The 21,455-nt window shown below is 41.8% G+C and overlaps 1 protein-coding gene across 2 annotated transcripts in view; it reads left to right on the top strand.

Moving 5' to 3' along the window:
- Positions 1-21,455, top strand: part of MYRFL (myelin regulatory factor like) — a 114,790-nt gene that overhangs the window by 36,044 nt on the left and 57,291 nt on the right. For both annotated transcript variants that reach the window (XM_024736972.1, XM_024736973.1), the window contains exons 3-7: positions 10,119-10,186; positions 10,293-10,551; positions 11,344-11,435; positions 17,762-17,912; positions 21,188-21,383. In XM_024736972.1, the coding sequence (XP_024592740.1) occupies positions 10,119-10,186; positions 10,293-10,551; positions 11,344-11,435; positions 17,762-17,912; positions 21,188-21,383 (766 nt within the window). The remainder of the gene's footprint in view (positions 1-10,118; positions 10,187-10,292; positions 10,552-11,343; positions 11,436-17,761; positions 17,913-21,187; positions 21,384-21,455) is intronic.

Genomic DNA, 21,455 nt, shown 5'->3' with positions numbered 1-21,455 from the left:
GGCTATGATGCAGAATAGGGAAATAGAGAGATCAGACATCCTTGTCTTGTCCCTGATCTTAGAGGGCAGTCACTCAATTTTTTATTATTATGTATGATTCAGCTATAAGATTTTTTTGTAATGCCCTTTATTAGGTCAAGGAGTTTCTCTTCTGCTCCTAGGTTGCTGAGAATTATTTTAGCATGAATGGCTCCTGAATTTTGTCAAATGTTATTTCTGTATTTATTAATATGATCATATGTTTGTTTCCCCTGTCTGTTATTATGGTGGATTACTTTGCTAATTTTTGAATATTGAACCAACCTTGTATTCCTGGGATAAACCTCAGTTAGTTTTAAAGTATTATCTTTTTATGTATAGCCGGATTCAATTTGCTAAAATTACTTTGAGGATTTTGCATCTATTGGTCTCCAGTTTTCTTATACTGTATTTTTATGGTTTTGATATCAGGATATTGATAGACTTCTAAAATTAGTTGGGAAGTGTTTTCTCCTTTTAAATTCTCTGGGTGAATTGTGTGGAATTGGATTTATTTTTTCCTTAAATGTTTGATAGAATTCACCATGAAATCTTCTGTGCCTGTAGCTTTCTTTGTTGGAAGACCTTACTATGAATTAAGTTTATCCAATAAATTCAGGACTATTTATGTTATCTCTTTCTGCTTAAATAAGTTTTGGTAGCTTGTTTTCTTTTTTCCCCAGGGAATTGATCCATTTCATTGTCAAACTTATAGGCAAAGAGTTGTTCATAGTATTTATTATGCTTTTATAGGCTTTTACAGGCTCTAAGGAGTCTGTACTGATATTCTCTTCTGTTTCTTATATTGGTAATCACTTTCCTCTCTCTCTCTCTCTCTTTTAATTAGTCTCTTTAGAAATGTATAAGTTTTGTTGACCTTTTCAAATAAGTATCTATTGGTTTCATTGATCTCTAATGTGTTTGTTTTCAATTTCACTGATTTCTACTCATTATTTCCTTCTGATTGCTTTGGGTTTAGTTCGCTCCTCTTTGTTTCGTTTCTTAAGGTGGAAGCTTAGTTCTTGATTTAAAGTCATCCTTTGCTTTCTAATTTAATCACTCAATGCTATACATTTCCCTCTCCATATGGCTTTAGCTGCCTTCCTCAATTTTTGATATGCTATATTTTGATTTTCTTTCAGCTCAAAATATTTCCTAATTTTCCTTGAGACATCCTCTTTAACTCTGGGTGGCTGGAATTGGGTTAATTTCCAAATATTCGGGAACTTTCCATGTATTTTTCTGTCACTGACTTGTAGTTTAATTCCATTATGGACAGAGAACATACTCTATATAATTCTAATTCTTTTAAATTTGTTAAGGTTTGCTTTATGACCCAGGAAATGGTCTATCTTGGTGAATGTTCCATGTGCACTTGAAAAGAATGTGTGTTCTGCTGTTGTTGGGTCAAGTGTTCTATAAATGCTAATTAGGTCAAGTTGGTTGACATTGTTTTTCCAGTCTTCTATAGCCTTGCTGATTTTTGTCTACTTCTTTTATCTATTACTGTGAAAGGAATGCCAAAGTCCTCAGGAATGATTGTGGATTCAGAGTCCTCAGTTAAGTTCTTTTTTTCTCAGCACTGTCTTCTGTCTTCCAACCTCTATGGTTTCTGATGAGAAATAGGCAGTTATTTGAATCATTGTTCCCTTGTATGTAATATATCATTTTTCTCCACTTGCAAGATATTGTTTTATCTTTGGTTTTAAGCAATTTTATTATAACATGGCTGGATATGGGCATGATTTTCTTTGAGATTTACTGTTTGGGATTTGCTCAGTTTTTTAATCTGTAAATTTTTGGTTTTTTACTACCTCTAGGAAGTTTTTAGCCATTATTTCTTCACATTTATGTTTCTGTACCAACGTCTTTCTTTCCTCTGTCTAGGACTCCAGTGATACAAATGTTAGATCTTTGATATGGTAGACAGGTCCCAGAGGCTCAGTTAATTTTTTCAATCTTTTTTTTTTCCTCTCTGTTGTTTATACTGGATAATTTCTATTGATTTGTCTTTAAGTTCACTGATCCTCTTCTGTCATCTCCATTCTGTCATTGAGCCTACCTTGACATTTCTGTAAATGCCCTTCCTTCTCTCCCTCATGAAAGACAGAGAGTGGAACAAGATGTGAATCTCAATAGTAATGGGGAGACCTATTTGCAGGTACTTTGGTACCTGGCTCTTGCTGCTCTTTGCCAACAAAAACATCCTTGCCAAAATGACTGTGGGGAAGAAGGGAGGCTCAACATTTTGCAAGCTAGTTACACACACACACACACACACACACACACACACACACACACACAACTGGTGGGTTGCCACATGTCTGAGCCCACACTCTGAGCTGGCTCTTCTGCTCCAGGCACTGCATGGGCTGAACCCAGGCACTAATCACCCTTGTGCCTGCCTTCATATTCCTCTCAATCCATCCACGCAGCTGCCATGAATTCCTGTGAGAAGGGTGGGCAATGGGTATATCCTTACCATCTCTGCCTACAAAAAACCTGCCAGAATTTGTCAGTTTCTGTCCCCTACAAGACTTTTCCTCAAAAGAAGGTAGACCTGATTCCATCAGGGTTCTGTTTAATCATCTGGATCACTTTTATAACTGGCATAGAGTACTTTAGCTGTTTGCAGGGAAAAGTGAACAAGTGTTAAGTCTTGTTCGAAGAGCTGTCCTTCTACCTGGGAGTTCAGAAATCTATCATATGATCTTAGTCTCCATGATAGTAATGGTCTTTCCAGCAAGACCAGAGATATCTCCCTATAGGCGATCGCTACTGAGATTCCGACATGGTTTGCCCAGTCAGATTCACTCTCTACCCTTGGGAGTGGGTGTCTGGCATTTGTAAGTGAGGTAGAGGAAGGAGTTAATAGTGTTGAGTATTTACCAAGTATTAGGCATTGTTCTTTGCACTTTACATATTTACTCATTTAATTGCATATTTGATTTTACACATTTCATTCTCTTATCAACTCTTCCAAATAGGCACAGTATTATCCATATTTTACACATGAAGAGGCTGAAGTGCAAAGAGGTTAAGTAACTCTTCATATGTCAATAAGTGGCAAAGCTGGGATTAAAATGTGCCTGGCTCTAGAACACCTGCCCTTTCTTCTACATTTGTCTTTTGGATTAATTGATGTTTTAGGGGATGTTTTAGACTCCGTGACTCTCAGGGAAATACATTAAGTGGGTCTACATTTATCTGCCAAAAGGTGTGACTCAGAATGGATCCTGAGCCATAGTTTGCGAAGATTGTCAGAGTTCAGGCCCGTTAAAGAAATGTCCTATGATCAGATAAGCTGCTATTTCCTGATAAAAATGGCTCAGGTGCATGCAGTTAAGTGGAGCTGCAATAGAAATCCAAGAGAGAACAAGTGGAAACAGTCCCAGTCCGTGACCATGGATTTGTTGGGCTCGTCCAGTGATCATTGCATCTGTACAATGTATTCAAATACCCCAAGTGTTGAGTATTTCTAAATACCAGGCTCTCTTTTTGCAGTGCTGGGATGCAGGTTTTCTTGCCGGGGCTCCCAGCTAATAAATAGCAGAGTTGGGATTCAAACATGAATTTACTACAAAGCCTGAGTTACTTCCTCTCTACTATATTGCCCATGAATTGTGCCTTTTAAAAGTATCAATGACAACCCTTTAAGCGATTTAAGAGAACATTAGGCTGTAAAATTTCTAGGAGCAAATTTGAATCTCATAGGCAGATTTTCAAGCCTCAAAGATATTAAAAAATGGAATTATTGGCTCTGTGAAACAGATGTCCCTAAATGCTCTATGGAAAACTGGTCCCCCGAGATGCTGTGGGAAAAAAAGTTCCATGATCAGTAATAAATAAGTATGTGACTCACTGGCTTAAACAAAATTAAATGTATTTCTTTACCACAGGACTTCTCAGGGCCTTTGAAGTGCTAATATGCAACTGGGAAAGGGAAACGTTAGGCAGTGTTCTCAAACTTATGTGGCCATGGCCCCCTTTTGGGAGCATGTACCCACGTATGAGCATTGGGATGTGCTGATCAGGACATTCTCATCCTTCCGTGTGAATCTAATTGGTATGTTGAACCGGGGGCAGTTCTGTCAGGGCGGGAAGATTTCTGACAGTTGCTCTTAACCCTGTATTTCCGTGGGTGGTGGAATCCAGGGCAGCTGTCTGCCCAGGGGGAGTAGGAGCGGGCATAAGTCCTCTCTGATCCCCTAGGTTAGCCAGCCTGTTACCTACTAGGCACACAGGTGAGCTAGGTGAGCTGTGGGGGCTGGACACACCGGGAAATGTCCAGGTATGGAGTGCCGCCTGGAGGGCGGGAGGCTAGAGATTTAGGGGAAAGCATAAATTCTTGGAGGTTGCAGTGAAAAAGGACAAGAAGTGTGTGTGTGTGTCTGTGTGTGTGTGTGTGTCCGTGTGTGTGTGTCCGTGTGTGTGTGTAGAAGAAGGAAGGCTCTGGAAAAGTCACCAGTGAATCTTCAAGACAGGTTTGTTTCATTCAAAAATGCCCAGAGATTCACCTGTTTCCTTCCTTTACTCAAACTGCAGGCCAGGTTGTAGCAGCAGCAGCAGCATCGCCTGGGAGCTACGACTGTAGCACCTCAGGCCCCACCCCCAAAATACTGAATCAGAATCTGCATTTTTAACAGGATCCCCATGGGATTCACAGGCATATTACAGTTTGAGAAGCCCTACTTTAGGTCACATGCATATGCCTCCTTCCCGACCACCTCCCAAGACCCGGACCAAATCATACAGTTTGGTTTGAGTGTGTTCAGTGCAAGTAGACAGTATACCGAGCTTTAGGCTGGCCTTGAGATGCTGCAGATGGGGTAAGAGGGAGCTAGCTGAAGACATTGAGGTGACAGCTCATCACAAGTTCGAATAGGTGACTTCATAGGAGGGGAACCTAGAGACATATTAGGTCCGTGAGGAATCAACTCCGGGTTTCATTTCATTTCATTCTAATGGTTGAGCTTAAGCATCTAATATTCTGGGTTTCACTTAGGACATATCTTATTGAGGTTGGAAGGAAAAATGAGTTAGGCGTCAATGACCAGCTGCATGTTTTACTTCTGCCACCAGTAGAGTGGGGCTGATAAACTCTTTACCGTGATGTTGCAAAAGGGAGTGAGGTAATCCACATAATTCTATGAGATGAGCTTGTTAAAGGCTCAGTTCATTGACCGGTTTGATTTCTGGGTTCAAATGGATGCAGCAGGAGAAAAGGTAAACAGAATCCTGGGCACAAACATTACCAGTGACTTCTAGATTCTAAAGATTTTGTAGAAAATGAAATAACATAGTAATTCATTTGATTAGGATATTTAAATATCTGTATTGAAAACATTGTGTTCTTTAGAGCATGAACTCTGGTGATAGATCACTTTACTCCAGTTTGACTAGATGCCAGATGAATAATCTGGGGTATGTTACTTAACCTCATCAAGCCTCGGTTTCATTGCCTGTGGTGTAGGGGCAGTAATAGTACCTTTTCACATGGTGGTAGCAGAGATTAGATGAAGCAACACCTGCAAGGGTTAGCTCAGTGCCTGGACCAGAGTAGGTCCTCCATAAAGGTTGTCTATTTCTAAAGCAGCAGGGGAGAGTGGTAAGAGGGAGGGTCAGGGTTCTTGCAGTTTGCCAAGATAGAGCCGAAGGGGAGGGGTGGCAACTTGCTTTTCTTGCTTCCATTGCCCTGTCATGAAATGATTTTCTTGGGCTACTTTATTCACTGATGACATTTCTGCCAAGGCCCTTTCCCATCCCAACTTCCAGGTGGTGGGTACAAACCCTATGCAAGCTTGGTCAAGTATTTATCAAGTGCCTACTACGTGCTCACCAGCGGGCAGTATGCAGGAGATACACACACACACACACACACACACACACACACAGACACACACACAGTATTAAGACATGCTCTTAAGTGAATGTCTGCGTGGGAGGACATGACTCATACACATGAAAAGCTGGAGAAAATACTTTCAGTAACAACTACTTTTATGCTTAATTGGGTGATGGAGTACAACAGTGAACAAAACAGATGAAGTTCCTGCTAATAGTTTACCAAGGGCAATGTGGTGGAAAACGGTCTGCCCTGCAGGGCGCCCAGGCATTTTTCTTTGGGTTGGTGGTGTGTGGTAATAATGATAAAGAGCAGATTGACTTTCTGTGGATTTGAGTATTGTTTTTAGGTTCTCAGCAGGCAATGCATTTCCTTATCACCTGCTCCTGGGGAGAGCCATTCCCATCCCTTCACTCTTGGTGCTCCGTTGTTGTGATGCGACTCCAGTGGGAAGAGAAAGACAATGCTGTATAGTATAAAGTCATTCAGTAAAAAGATGAAGAAAAATAAATGAAAGGCAGGGGAGTAGAAAGTGAGGGGTGGGAGAAGGCTACCATGTTAGATTGGTGGTCAGGAATGCCCTCTCTTGATATATGAATTTATATAAATAACATATTTATGGCCATATGTCAGGTAAAAAGCAGTAATTCATACTTACTAAGTAATAACTCTGTACCAGGCAGTGTGCTGAGTTGATATCAATGTGCAGTAGAGCTTTAGAGAAGGTGTAATTTGTATGTGAAGACCCTGGGGGAGTCATTGGAGAAAACCGAGGATTGGACTGTTGAATTGTGAATAGTCCCAGATGGGTGTTCACGGGAAGCCCTGTGTCTTAATACTGTGAGTCCTGCAGTCCTGTAGTAGAGTTATGAGCACGTACTAGGCACTCAATAAATGCTTGATCAAGCCTGGCTGCAATCTGAAAGAAATCCTGGCTGCTTTGGTGGCAGCATGCAGATGTCATGGATGTGCTAACCTCAGCCAGCTGGAGAGAAAAGTCTATTTTGCACTCCTTTTGGTTTGCATGGCATTCAACCCCCAGGAGACCACACTTTGCCATTCACCCTCCAAAAAACAAAAGCAAGTTATGTGTCTGAGAGGAAGGGATTTAGAAAGCAAATTATTCATTTTATAAGGATTTCTTGATTTTTATAACCATTTCCTGTAGAAGGCAGAGATAGAGACAGCCCCTCAAGGAGTGACCAATGGTTCTGTCAATTTCTAGGTCCCTTCATGGAAATCCCTTCAGCATAATAGGAAAATTCAGAGCACGGAAGGCCCAAAACAGTCTAATGTGCATTGCTGACATCATGATTGTGAGTAGGGAGGAGTTAACTGCTTAGAAACAGTCTCAGACAACAGTGTTTTTCTTAAAGTTAATCATTGCCCTTGTTTTAAACAAGTTGCTTAGTTTTGAAGGTAGCTATCCTTAAATCTTACGTGAAATTTTCTGAAAAGGAATGCAAAATTTCTCCCAATCCAGTAAAATGCATTGAACATGAAATGCAATGAACTAAAGGAGTAGCCAGAGTGAGTTTGGGAAGGGAGAGTAAACTGTAAGGAACGTATTAAAACTTTTAAATTCGCATTTTAAAACCGCCAACACATGTTCCTGCTACTCAACACAGGGACCTTTGGTTCTCCACAAGGACCTGCTGGGTGAGCATGCATTCCAGTCTGTGATGTGCCATGCCATATTTCTCGAGTGTATTGATAATTTGCTTGTGATTTTCAGTTTTCATTAACGTTATTGAATTCAGTGGTGCCGCAAATATAAAGGAAAGTAAACAACTGCCTTGAACCTTGAATGTGGAATTGTGAGATCACAGAGTCAATCACAAAATTTAATTTGTAAATTTTAAAACAATTAATTTATTTTTGGCTGCATTGGGTCTTCGTTGCTGCGTGCAGGCTTTCTCTAGTTGCGGCGAGCAGGGGCTACTTTTCGTTGCGGTGCGCGGGCTTCTCATTGCGGTGGCTTCTCTTGCTCTGGAGCACAGGCTCTAGGTGTGCGGGCTTCAGTAGTTGTGGTGCGCAGGCTCAGTAGTTGTGGCACACGGGCTTAATTGCTCCACGGCATGTGGGATCTTCCTGGACCAGGGATCAAACCCGTGTCCCCTGAATTGGCAGGCGGATTCTTAACCACTGTGCCACCAGGGAAGTCCTCGTTTGTAGATTTATACATGTAGAGTGATACGAAGTTAAATGGTGCCATATATATGGCTTATAATGAAAACCAGTAATCCTTTGCCCCACTCCTCCCCATGTCCCCAAGTTTGGCTCTCCCAGAGGCAGTTACTTTCCAACTCTTTTGGATGTTTCAGCCACCTTTTATGTGAATAATGTTTTATATTGCTGTTCTTGCTTTATACATCTTAAGAACTTACTATCATCTTCCAGGAGGATTTAACTTTCTTATATCATATCCGATACCCACTTCTATCCCCAGCCTCCCAATATCATAAAATTGTATAAGAATTTTTGGTTAGGTTTATATTCAGGGATTACATTACTATCACTGTGTGTTCACATATAATTTACTAAGATTATATTTTCTTTCTTGAGTTTTTTTTTTCTCTGCTTTTATTTGCGTTTATTTGTTTGCAGCATTTGTTCCCGGGCCCTAAGTTTTTGTTTCTTCAGTCTCTTCTAGGATGTCTTTTCTTCTGTGCAACCTCTTCTTCTGGTTTAGGAACAATGTGTTCTTTTTCAGTAAGGATCATCTCAAGGTGGAAGGGAGAGCTCATGTATGGATCCAACCATGAGCTCTATAAATCCTTCACCGAATCTTGGGAGTTTTGTTCACCTGGATGTGCTCAATGAGTCCTTCCATTTTTCACCCAGTAGCTTTACAATCTCCCTGGATCTGTTTCTCCAGAGAATAAAGCTTTCCAATTTCTGTTGGGAAGTTGCCAGACTATACGTATAGGTGGGAGAAGTTGATCTAAGGGTCCAGCTGTTCTTTAATTAAACTGTCAATCAATTCTTTCACTTTTAGCTCTACCTTACCCCTGAATTCAGAAACTGCTGGTGATGCCAATATCTTGGTCTTTTCTGGAGTTGTTTTCAAATTGGACAATGTCTTGTTGGTTCCTACATCCCCTCTACCATCCCCAGGCAGCTTTTCCCTTCTGCTAATTCAGTTACCATCCATCCTATTTCTGTCTGTTACTGAAATATGGTCTGTTGTAGTCTCTATTCACATATGTCTTTTTCTGTTTATGCCTCTTTATTCCTTTACTTTTATTTCGGTGGAGTTTTTGGAGTTTCATTTCGGCGGAGTTTTTTCGGTGGAGTTTTTGGAGGAAGGGAAATGTATGTTTTCTATTCCCTTATTAATAAAAAGTGAATAAACTATAAAGGACCAATTTGAGGAGAAAGCATAAGTTTTCTAGTAAATAATAAAAACAGATTTCTCTCTTCATTGCATGATATTGAAATCTTAATGAAGCAAGAAAAATATGATAGCTTACTCTCTAGCAAGAGGATCAAGTGGAGGATGGTGGTGATTATATATAACTTAGAACCACAGAGTTTCTGAGCCATAAGAAACTTTTCGAACAGAAAAGGTAGGGTTTTTTTGAACAGACATTTTCACACTTTTCTTAGTGATGGTACTCATTTTTTAAAATGAAATTTTACTTGCACCTCAATATATAAAACAGAAAAAAGTTATAAAATATTTCCCCCAGGCATTTAAAATTTTTCTTTTGTAAAACACCTGAGCTCCTTCCAAGAGCTTGGAGATTCCCCAGAGCACAGGTGGAAAACCGTTGCTTTAGTGGTGACATTTTATACTGCTTTAGCCCAACCATCTCTCTGGCCTAAGTGCTTTGAGAATGTTAAGAAGACACAGTAATGTTAATTAAGCTTTGTTGAGCACTCACTGTGTTTGGGGATGTATGTTACGGGCTTTACACACAGTATCTCATGTAATTTTCACTATGATGCTATGAGGAAGGCATAATGATTATTCCCATTTTATAGGTGAGGGAGTGGAGGCCTGAAGAGGTTAAGTACTTGTTCATGGATACACAGCTAGGAAGTGGAAGAGCTGGGACTCAAACCCGGGTCTGTTTGATTCAGAGCTCACTCAACATGACACTGGGCATGTTCTGGTGGGCTTTGGCCCCCAGGAGCACCTGGAACCCTCCCTAGGGGTGCTGTACACAGAGGGCTGCTACCAGTTTGTGAAAAAAATATATAACGATGGAAAAAGTTACAAACAAAAGGAATGCATGTCTCTAATCCTCAGGCAACGCCAGCTCCCAGATACCCCACCCTATTCTGCGTCAGACTCCTGCTCTCCTCCACAGGTCAAAGGTGAGTGGGACCCACCTCCCTCCCGCCCGTCTGTCACTTGCTTCTCTTCTTTTTGGACTCTGCATGGTGAGAAAGAGGGGCCTTTCTCACTTGTGTGTTTCCCCAGGTGCGTGCTGCCCGACTCTGACACCTGCCGCTGGGGGGATGCCAGCTGCTTTCCTCCTCTCGGCAGCTGCTCCTGGGATGCTGCCTGCACACCTGCCGCAGGGCTCGTCTGAAATGAGCGACTCTGCACATTCCCACAGTGCCTTTCACAACTGCTACCCAGACGCCCGTCATCTCAGGACCCCTCTGGACCAGTCTGTGTCCTCCCATCTGGAAACTGGTTGTTCTTACCATCCGCAGCCTCTGTGCCACAGTCCTGGGTAAAGGGCAAGATATTTAGTTATGAAAGACCAGCCAGCCCCTCTACCCTGCAGTGCTGGTAAAGAGTGAACTGTGGAGTCCTCTCCAGGAGATGGCAGTGTTGAGACATATATCAGACCCCCAGTGCCCTTGGCTTCAAACCAACTTTTAATCAACAATCCACTGAACCCAAGGCCCTCATTCAGTGGAAAGCTAAAATGTCAGAAATGTATAGGGAGATTCTGGGTGCTGGAGAAAGCACTGTTTGCATTTGCAGCCTCAACTAGACCACTCAAGTGATTTGTGAATGAGCTCTCTGAAAAATATCTGTCAACTGTCTTAATATTCTTTTCTTCTCTTTCCCTTCCTCTCCGCCTTCCCTCTCTTTCGTTCCTCCTTCTGGATCTAGAGGATGGCAAAAAGAGTAAAGGCCATCAAAAACTGTGATAAAATTCTATGTGAAAAACATTTTCAGGTATAAAATATACCCTTAAATTTTAAGTATCTTCTGTCTTTGTCTCAATGAGTCCTCTGCCTTTGGAAATGTTGTCAGTTTATTTTTCAAATAGGTGAATCCCAGATCCACTGGAGAGTGAAAAACTAAGTTTCAGACTAGTAGGGCTCATAGAATAGGAGCTTGCCCGTCCACTCCATGTATCCACCTGGTGTTGCAGACTAGTAGGACTCAAGGAACCTTAACTAACTAGAATTAGTCTTAGGAAGAGGCCCAGAGCAGAGTCCTGGGAAATTAAATTTGATTAACTTGGAGAGAAAAGAAGAATCCTAACCTTATTTTGGGTTCTTAATTTTAGACCCTCATTGCCACCGACCAAGAAGAGAAAGTGCACACAGGCGCTGGAAGACTCCGGGGACTGTCACGTGTGGGCCCACCACTCCAGACCAAGTGAGCCAATCCGGGGCCTGTCACTGCCATTAAATCATGGATTTTTCCCAGCCTTGCAGTAGCCCTACAAAATTAGTTTCTCTCTCATAGAAGGGCAATGATAGACTCTGGGAATTTATTTCTTCCCTCTTGACATAATGTTTCATGCAGTGTTAGGTAGGGTCCTACGGGTGCTCCTGGGAAGAGATGCCATTGTCTCTCTGGTGGAGATGAGATGCTGGTCCCTTCAGTTTTAGGGGCAATTGTGTCTCAGAGGACCAAGGCTCCAGGCCTGGGGAAGCCGTGCCGTGTGGCAGCACCTACAGGAGCCCGCTGGTGTGCTCGTTGCTTCGTTCAGCTCAGTCCTTCTCCACTCAGACGTGCACATGTGTAACGTGGGGATCTTGGTAAAGTGCAGATTCTGGTTCGGTACGCCTGAGGTGGGGGCTGAGATCCTGCATTCCTAACAAGCTCCCAGGCGACGCCCATGCTGCTGGCTCATGGGAGGGACTCGGAGAAGCAGGACTTTAGAGCAGCGGTCCCCAACCCTTCTGGCACCAGGGACCGGTTTCGTGGAAGACAGTTTTTCCATGCATGGCGGGTGGGGATGATGGTTCAGGTGCTCATGTGAGCGATGGGGAGCCGCAGTTGAAGCTTTGATCACACGCCCGCCGCTCACCTCCTGCTGTGCGGCCTGATCCCTAACAGGCCGTGGACCTTACCGGTCCGCAGCCCAGGGGCTGGGGAACCCTGCTTTAGAGGATTTCTCCAGGGCAGCAGGAAGGTAGAAAGTTGAGCTTCCCTAGCACTTGCTTCCAATTAGCAAGTTCCCAGTAGATCTTTGAAATTCTGGAAAATCATTTTAAAAGTCTTTCAGCAGCATTATACGATGCCCAAGTGGTCAGCCCCCCTCATTGACATATCATGTTTTGAGCTTAGAGACCTGATCAAGTTGAGAGCAAACTGAGGCTTCTGAGCCTGAAGGCTTGAACTTCTGAATCTCCAGAGTAAACGCTGTGACACTTGTTAGGGGAAAGGAGAATCCTCCGTGCCAGTGCTATTAGCCACTATAAATACTTAATGTAGGCAGTGAGAATAGTGCCCCAAATACAGGGTACCAAGTCATATCTCTTTTACTCCCAGGCATCAGCTTGGCAAGGATCCAAGGTTTCCCTCTCGAGGCTCCCCTCCCTCTGTTGTCCCTACACTCCAGGGGTTTATGCTGCCTGGACAGGAGGTGCCCGTGGCTTTCTCCCCTGCTCCGGTTGCTGCCTTTGCCCTTCACAGCCACACGATGAGAGCTGGCCCTCTGTGTCCTGTGGAGCCTGCTGGTCCTTTCAGGGACGTCTGGCCTCAGCTCCATCATGGGCTGTGAGGGTCCTTCAGTGGACAATGACTTCACGTGGCCTTGTCCCACAGATCGTCACCCCCTGGGCATGCTGTGGTAGCACTGCACCGGGCATGCAGCCATTGTATAAACCAAACCTCTACTGCCTTCTTATCTTTTGCATGGATCCACCATGGCCGGCAGCTGCTTGACTTTTCTTATTCAACCTTAGAAACGCAAAATGCTAATTCAAGCCTTGTTTCTGGATAATGTGGAGCTCTCCATCCACCTTCCTGTGCATGGTTACTCTAATTTCTTCAGGTATCCCTGCATCCTGCCTGCAGCTTCTTTATGCTTCTCACATACAGAAAGCTGGGTAAATTTCTAGCCAGATGAGGGACCCATCTGTTCACTCTCCCACAGATGCAACAGCTCCCTGAGAGTACTGGGCAAGTCACCCAAACCTTCCAAGAGTTTTCTCATCAAACCAGATTGCTCCTCAAATTCTCCTGGCTATTTCAGAGTTAAGCTCCATCCTGTGAGGATGTTCTGTGGCCTGTCCCTAGAGAGGGCATTGAGAACAGCCATAGAAAAGTAACTGAAATGTTCCAACAGATAGGAAATCTTGCATCCCTTGTTTAAATCCTATTCAAAGGTCACTGAAAAGCCACCTAAAGATAACTGGCTCCAGACAACAGTTCCAGAATGAAAAATGAGCAGGTTCCCAGGGGAATTAAAAAAAAAAAAAAAAAAAACAATCCAAATGCCATGTTTTCAGCAGAAGTTTTCCAGTGGAGAACTCGTATTTGATGTTGCAGAGGCCAAGGGTTTTATAAAGGTCCTGGGGAAATGGGTAGTGGAAGGAGGGGCTAGTCTTATGGGCCGGATTTTGATGGGGGAAGATGTTCTAAATCAATGAGTAAGACTTTTCCAGTGACCTTTTCCCCAGCAGTTCACTTTGGACAAGGATGCCAAGAATCCCTTTTATAAGGATCACAATGTAGAATTACTGGGTTGCTGGGGGCAAATGTAAAATCTTGCCTAGAGAGAATGTAGCTGCTGGGCAGGCTCCTGCCAGCTAGCTGGTTCCTGTCCCCCCATGGTCTGGACCCCAAATACAAGAGGGTTCCTGGTCTACCTGATCCTAACTCTAAATAAAAGAGGGCTCATAGCTTCATATGGTTTGAACTTCCAATGCATGAGGGTTTTTCAGCCCCAGAGTCGTAGCTTTTGGTCCACAGTGAGAGGTGCCTGGGCTGAAGTCACACTGTAGAGTCAGGAAAAGCCTCATGTCTCCAGTAATCGGGGACTTTTCAAGCCTGACTTTTCTTGATTATCAAATGAGAATCACAATTTCTACTTCACCCATTTCCAAGACTTTTAAAAAAAGTAACGTATAAGAAAATATTTTGAAAGACATTCAAATGCAAGCTGTGAATTTCCTCCAGAAAGTTGGGACTTGGGCAGTTTGCTACCTTCATACTTCTGTTTCTCTCTTCTGTTACATTTTCTCAAGAAATCCTCACTGTAGCATGAAGAGAAGAGAAGGTTTGAATCCCATCTCTTCCACATAACAGCTGTGACACTGGACTAGTTATTTCAGGTCTTTGAACCCCAGTTTCCACATTTGTTAAATGGGATTAAGAATCCTTACCTTGTAACCACTTTATAAATCTGTTTGGCTGCATCTACTAAAACATATCCAATGACCCAGTGATTCCCCACCTAGGAATATACCTAACAGAAGTGTATACACATGCCCACTAAAAGACATCCCCCCAAATATTCATAGCAGCACTAGTTGTAATAACCATAAACTTAAAATAACCTAAATGGCCATCAAGGATAAACTGTAGTATATTCATGTAGTGGAGTACTATACAGCAATGAAAACGAACAAACTACTACCATTTGCAACAACAATGAGTGAATCTCATAAACATGATGTTGGGCAAAAGAAGCCAACACATAAGAGTACATATCATATTATACCATTTCTATAAACTCCTCTATGGTTTGGATTTCAGAATAGTGATTATTCCTGGGCAGGAGAAAGTAGTGACCAGAAAAGGGCATGAGCGCTTCTTCTAGAGTGCTGGAAGTGTCCTATTTCTTGATCTAGTGGTAGTTACCTAGTATAATTCATTTTATAAGAAAGTATCAAATTGTGTACTAATGATCTGTGTACTCTCCTTCGTATATATTATAGTTTAATAATGAACGTTTATTGAAAAAAAAGGGATCCTTACCTTGAAGATGAGTTAACGAGTTGATGAGAAACTATGCCAAGTGTCTGGGACAGTGCCTGCAGCACAGAAAGCACACAGGACCAGTAGATATCATTATTATTATCATTAATCTTGAGGTCCCAGATTGCCATCCCTGGGGCTCACCAGCTGATAGCTAGCTCCAGGGAAGCCAGGACTATGTCAGTCCTATGGAATGGCTGCCCCGAAAATCTTGCTGCTGTGCTGGGAAAGGTCTGGAAATACCTTTATCCTTGAGGACAATGTCCCCTACCCACTGCCCACCCTCCCTACCAGCACTTGGAGGAGTGGCGCTGACCTTTGGTTGATTCCCCTGGCGCCTTACTGCCATACTTGAGTAGGAAGGGGTCCCAGTTAGCTGGTATTCACTCAGGCCCATGACATTAATTATTTCACATTAGATAGAGTTACTGTGGAGGCCAAGAACAGAAGTACTTGCCAAGGCTTGTTAGGAGTAACTGAGTCACCTGAGTTGAAACAGATACGTGTGATAATGACACTGCCGCTAATACTAACCAAAGGCACCATTGTTTAAACTCTTACTGGTGGCAGACACTGTGCTAAGCACTTACCGACATGACTCACTGAATTCCTTCAACAGTCCTGGGAGGCATCATATTGTTACTCACATTTTGCAGGTGAAGAAACTGAAGCCTAGAGACATGAGACCATTTTCCTAATTGTGTAGCCAGTACATGTAGAGTTGTGATTCAAACCCAGTTCTGTCTGATTGCAAACTCCAAGCTCCTGAACTTCCTTTATCCTCTCTCCGCTGGAGGAGGGAGGAAGGAAAGATGGAAGAACTAGTTTCTCCCTTTCTCTGAACTTGGTATAAGTAGGCAAACCATGGAAGGTTTTTTGTTTGTTTTAAAAAGCTTTTGAGCCAGGTAACTTTTGGAGGAGTGAGGGCATGAAGAGCTACTTGCATTGCTGACCTCCTGTATCCTTTTTATTTTATTTTGGCTGCGCCGGGTCTTAGTAACCGCACACAGGATCTTTTTTTAGTTGCGGCACGCGGGCTTCTTAGTTGTGGCATGCGTGTGGGATCTAGTTCCCTGACCAGGGATTGAACCCGGGCCCCCTGCATTGGGAGCGCAGAATCTTACCCACTGGACCGCCAGGGAAGTCCCTGACCTCCTGTATTCTTAGCTGGGAAAAAGTTTTTCAGGATTTTCAGAAAATCCTTTTCCAAAACGGTTGTTTACAAAACCCCCAAAACAGATGTTCTGCTTAGGTGACAGGAAATAGTGATACCCCGAGAAAAACACAATTTCTGTGACATTTGGGACCCAAAGTAACCTGAGGCAGCTCTGCTGTTTACTTAAGAAGTCCTCAATAAAAGTATAAAGAAAGAAAGCTAGGTGAGTGAAGGAAAAACCAGACACATGCCCCTGCATTTTCCAAGCTGTGGGCTAAGTGCACATGCTGTATAGAAGCCGGTGTCATATCCCGTGTTGTTGCTTACAGCCGACACCTGATCTTATGTACACACACTATTTCCCTTTCACTCCTGATACCAGGCATGAGTAAAGGTAGGGGAGCTCACAGAAAAGGGTAACAGCAAACATCCTAATGGAATTTACATAAACTACTGCGGTTGAATTGTACCATTTGGTACAATTAGACAAACTCAAATTAGACAAACAACTTGCAAGGATTATGCAAAAATAGTGGCTTGCACTTGTGAAATTGCTGTTATTGGACCATTTTTGAATACAAAAGTAGCAATTTCATATAGTTAATACTACCTTCTAACAAGAAATTCTGTTACTTTATCTTGGTATTAGCTTTGAAAGTCCTTTTGCTTGTATTACGATATTCTCTCTGCTGTGTGATGTGGCAAGATGGGCAGGACACCTGTTTCAATTTCCATTTTGCCGCTGAGGGAATTCAGACGCTAAGTGAATAAATAACTCATCTAAGTTCAAAAAGTAGAGACCACAGAATCTTGGTGCCACAAGGGACCTATAATAGATTAGAGCGTATTGGTTGCAATTAACAAAAACAAAGAAAAAAAGGACAAAACAAAAAACAAAAACCCTCAAACTGCCTTAAGCAAAAACAAAACAAACAAAAAATCAAAATGAGGGGCTTTACTGGCTCCTGTAACCCAAGATTTAGGAGTGGATCCCAGAACTCAAATCATGCCATCAGGACTGGGTGCCCTTCACTCTCAACTCTGCCTTCCGCTGTCCTGGCTTCATTCCCAGACAGGCTTTTCCCTCATGTCCCAAAATGGTGCCAGCAGCTCTTGGGGATGTGACTTATAGGTTCAAACCTCATGGAAAAGAATCAGCATCTTTGAACCCGTCTTCCCTAACGTGCTGAGATCCACTTTGCTTGGATTGAATTAGGCCATGTGTCTACCTGGTGCAATTACTGATGCAAATAGTGAATGCTGTAGTTTGATCAATCCTGCGTCCCCTACCCTCCTCAGGCTGGGAGTGGACTTCACCTGAGTCACACAAACTGGGAGTGAGGAGACGCCATGACAGAAATAGGGTAGATAGATACTGAGGGAAAAGTTTCTGACAAGTGCTTGCCATGGCACCTTAGAATCACTGACCCCAAGCTGCTCATCTTACAGATGAGGAAACAAGGCCAGCCACATGCCCCCTGCCTCCCAACACTTGTCGCTCCCCACACGGTCCCTCTGCCTCATACATGGCCTATGCATTAGCTCCACGCAGCTGTCTGTGAGTCTAGGAAAAACAGCCTCGGAGGAAAGATTTAATGCACTGATTTCTTTGCAGTGACAAGTAGGAGTCACAGCAGCGAAGTGCAAGACCACGACAGTGAGAGACAGAACATGCTGCCTGTGGACCAGTGCTCTCCTGCTTTGAAGTGGCAGCCATACCGAAGCGTTCCTTGGCATAGTTTATTAAACAGTCAATATGAAAAACTGTAAGTGGCCTTAGGAACCCTGTGCTTGGCTGGAGAATGAGGGGAGAAAGGCAGTGCTGACTCTCAAAACTAAAGCCAAGTATTTGAGCTTGGATGCCACCCCTGATCAAATGGGATGCATCAGTCAGAAAGTGTGTCTTACTCCTTATATTTTGCATTTTAACAATAAATAGTTGGGTTTCTGGCCTTCAGGAATCGAGACCTGTAATTCTAACTCATAATTTACCCACTAAATGATGGAGGAAGAGGGAATCTTTCTGAGATCACATGCCCAGTTTAAACTAAAAGCTGGAAAATGGAGATTTCCCAAATCATTAACATTTAATCCTGCAGTTAGTTAAAAATTCCATAGAATAGTTTTGGGGGGCCACATTAAATTGTTAGCTGCCCCAACATCTACGCTGCAAATCAGTATTGTCAATTTATTGTCAATACAGCCTGCAGCAATCACAGTTGATGGTGGCTTTATATTAAGAGACTGAAATCAAACCATACAAAATATCCTTAAACTGGAAAATTTTCATCCTATTCTTATGCCATTATAGTTTCGAGACATAAATGTGGACTTATGCATTATTGCTCTTAAACATCCTTCAAGCCTTCTCTTTATTCCTTAGGATATAATTTACCTACCCAACTCTTCTAGAATTTTCATAGATTACAAATGCCTTCTTGAAACACTGAAGCGTGTTAATGGTTAAAGAATAGGATTTTCAATTAATAAACATAATATGAAATGAGGAACGCTGGGCTACAAACTTGAGGGTCTTCAGGGTATTTTCCAAACTCAAATATAGCTTCATTAAGAGCAAAACTTATCACTAGGACTTTTATGTTGGATGAACTAGACAGAAGAAATCTTTTCCCTAAAATCTAAGGAGTTAAACAGACTTTGGGTGTTGGTATGTTTAATAGGAGACAAAAAGAAGCAAGTTGCTACTTGTTTCATTGAAATGTCACAACTTGTATCTTTGTCACTGTGTGCAATAGAAAGAGAAAGGAAGGATCCATAGAGCTTGGTTTTGAGTCAGCCTTCATTTGATGAGTTTTTGGCAGTTCTTCCATATTCTATCCTAAGTACGAGTACCAAGGTATGAAACTGTCACACATATGCACAGTATTTTAATTGAAGCCTATAATGCTTCCTAGTCTGTATGTATTTGAGTTGATCAAGTTTTCAAGGCAACATTTATCTCTCTTCTTACTCGAGTAGGTTTTTTAAGTTTATTTGGACAGCCAATCTATGCTCCACTGATCTGGAAAAAAAGGAGAACACAAGTAGTATCAACTCAGAGGTGTAGAGGCAGATTTATTTTGAAGGCTTAGCCGTAATTCACTTTTCTTAAGCAAAAAAGGAAGGCAGTATTCTTCTGGATTAGAACTCAGGCCATCTTGAATTCACTACTCACATCATTGAGACAGAAAATCACTTGTCTCTTCTTAGATTATTATGTCTAACTTGTTACAAAAATGTCATTTTCCTAAATAACCTAAAAGCAATAAAGTTAGGGGATTAAAATTTTCTTACATCTTTTTTTGGGGGGAGTGATATTTACAACATGTGTTAAAAAGAGCTTTAAAAAGGCCAGTTTAGTTGACTTTATAATTAACTTTTGATGTCAAAAACAGAATTGCTACTCTTAGGTAGGTAGAATAGTTTCTATAACCAGAGATTTGTGTTTAAGATTCAGAATACTCTTCAACTGTGTGTGTTGATTCAGTTTCTGCTTACAGCTGTCCCTCAGTTTCGGGCTAATGCTCATATATGAGCTACAAATCTTACCTTCTTTCCTTAGAGTTTTTGACAGTGAAACATGGAAGATCACAGAAAGATATTTCCTTTTATTTTTCTCAACCAAGAGAGTTCTTACTACCCTCTGTAGTAAAATGTATACAATTCAATGCATCCAGCCTTTCCACAAGCAAATTACAGATTAGTTCTAGAAACCTGAGTCAGTATGAAGTTCCCAGATGGCATAAGACATGTGGTCTTTATCAAATCCTTCATTCAGTGGTCTTTGCCTTTGCTGCTGGTGGGCACTGTGGTTGTCGGGCCTTTGATCAGCTTCTTGAGGGTAATCAGTGACCTAGTGAGTTGATCCATTGGTGAGATGCTTAACTTGCAAAGAACACAAACACTCTTTTCCCAGGAGACCCATTCATATTTTCTGTCTCTGAAATTAGAGGAAAATTTAGAAACTCTATGTTGTTCATTAAATGGCAGCCATCCAAATTGAGATCCCAGGAAGCAAAGATCCACAGAGTGACCGAGAGCTAGCAAAGCAGTTAAGTACTGCCCTCCTCTGTGTGTTATCTGAGGAAGGAGCTCCCTTCCTGAGGAACATTTAGGAAACTTGATGCATTAAAAACCATCAAGATATGTTCCATATCTATAACGCATATGGAAAAAATTACCAAAGGAGTTTTCAACTTTTATATTTTCTTCTCTACTTGATAATGTTACATGTTTAATAGGTTTTATTTTTACTAACATTTAAAAGTATTTAAATAAACATATAATACACAAAGCATTGCTATTGAAAATGATTTGATAAAACAAATAAAGCAAGAGTCTGATCAGCCATCCCACCATCATCCCATTTTTTTTTTCTTACAGGAGTAAACAGCATAGTAGGTATTCAGTGCTATTATCAGATCAGGAAGATAAAAAGGAAATGACCATACTTTAGTGAAAACATGTTTACAATCAGTAGTCTGACTGGCTCTGGTTACTCTGGTTTAAAGCTATTGCTGGTAGTTCTGACCAGTCTGCTTTTTTCATATGACTGCCAGGAGGCTGAACATTCATTCATCTGAGTGATATGCATTCATTCATTCGTTTGAGTGTGGTGTTGCTGATGAAATTAGAGATATTTTTTTTAAGGAGGAAAGAGATGAATTCTATCCCAGATATTTCATATGTCTGATTAATGTACTAACTTCTCAACTTCTAGCCTACATCTTTCTATTGTACAGTGGAGTCAAATTAGAAGTCTAGGGAGCACGAAGGGAAAAGGCAGGCTGAGGAAACAATGCTTCCATTTGGCAGGAATTGTGCTTCTTCCTCGTGAACATAAAAAGCTGGGAGAGAGCCAGCTGTACTCCGAAATACTATTTTCATTTCCTTGGTGAAAATTAACGAAATTGATTAAATATAGCAACAGGTACTTTCCACAATATATTTTCCAGAAATGGTTGTATCATTAATATTGTTCATGAAAGAAAATGTGTAGAAAATATTTGTAAAACCGGTTTCTTGCTTCCACTTTTCATAGACCTGACATAGGCTATCGAGTTGTTACAGACAAAGGATTTAATTTTTCACCAGCAGATGAAGCTTTTGTTTGCCAAAAGAAGAACCACTTTCAGATCACCATCCACATCCAAGTTTGGGGAAGCCCAAAATTTGTCAAAACCCAAATGGGTCCAAAGCCAATAGAAATGTTCTACTTGAAAGCTTTTGGGATTAAGGTAAGTCTTTTATTTAGTTCAGTTTAATTCAGCCAGCATTTACTAAGTGTTCCAGTTGTCTGTTGCTGCATA

Source organism: Neophocaena asiaeorientalis, unplaced genomic scaffold, assembly GCF_003031525.2.
Source record: "Neophocaena asiaeorientalis asiaeorientalis breed wild unplaced genomic scaffold, Neophocaena_asiaeorientalis_V1.1 scaffold134, whole genome shotgun sequence".
NCBI classification, from domain to species: Eukaryota; Metazoa; Chordata; class Mammalia; order Artiodactyla; family Phocoenidae; genus Neophocaena; species Neophocaena asiaeorientalis.
This window is presented reverse-complemented; position numbering and strand designations above follow the sequence as displayed.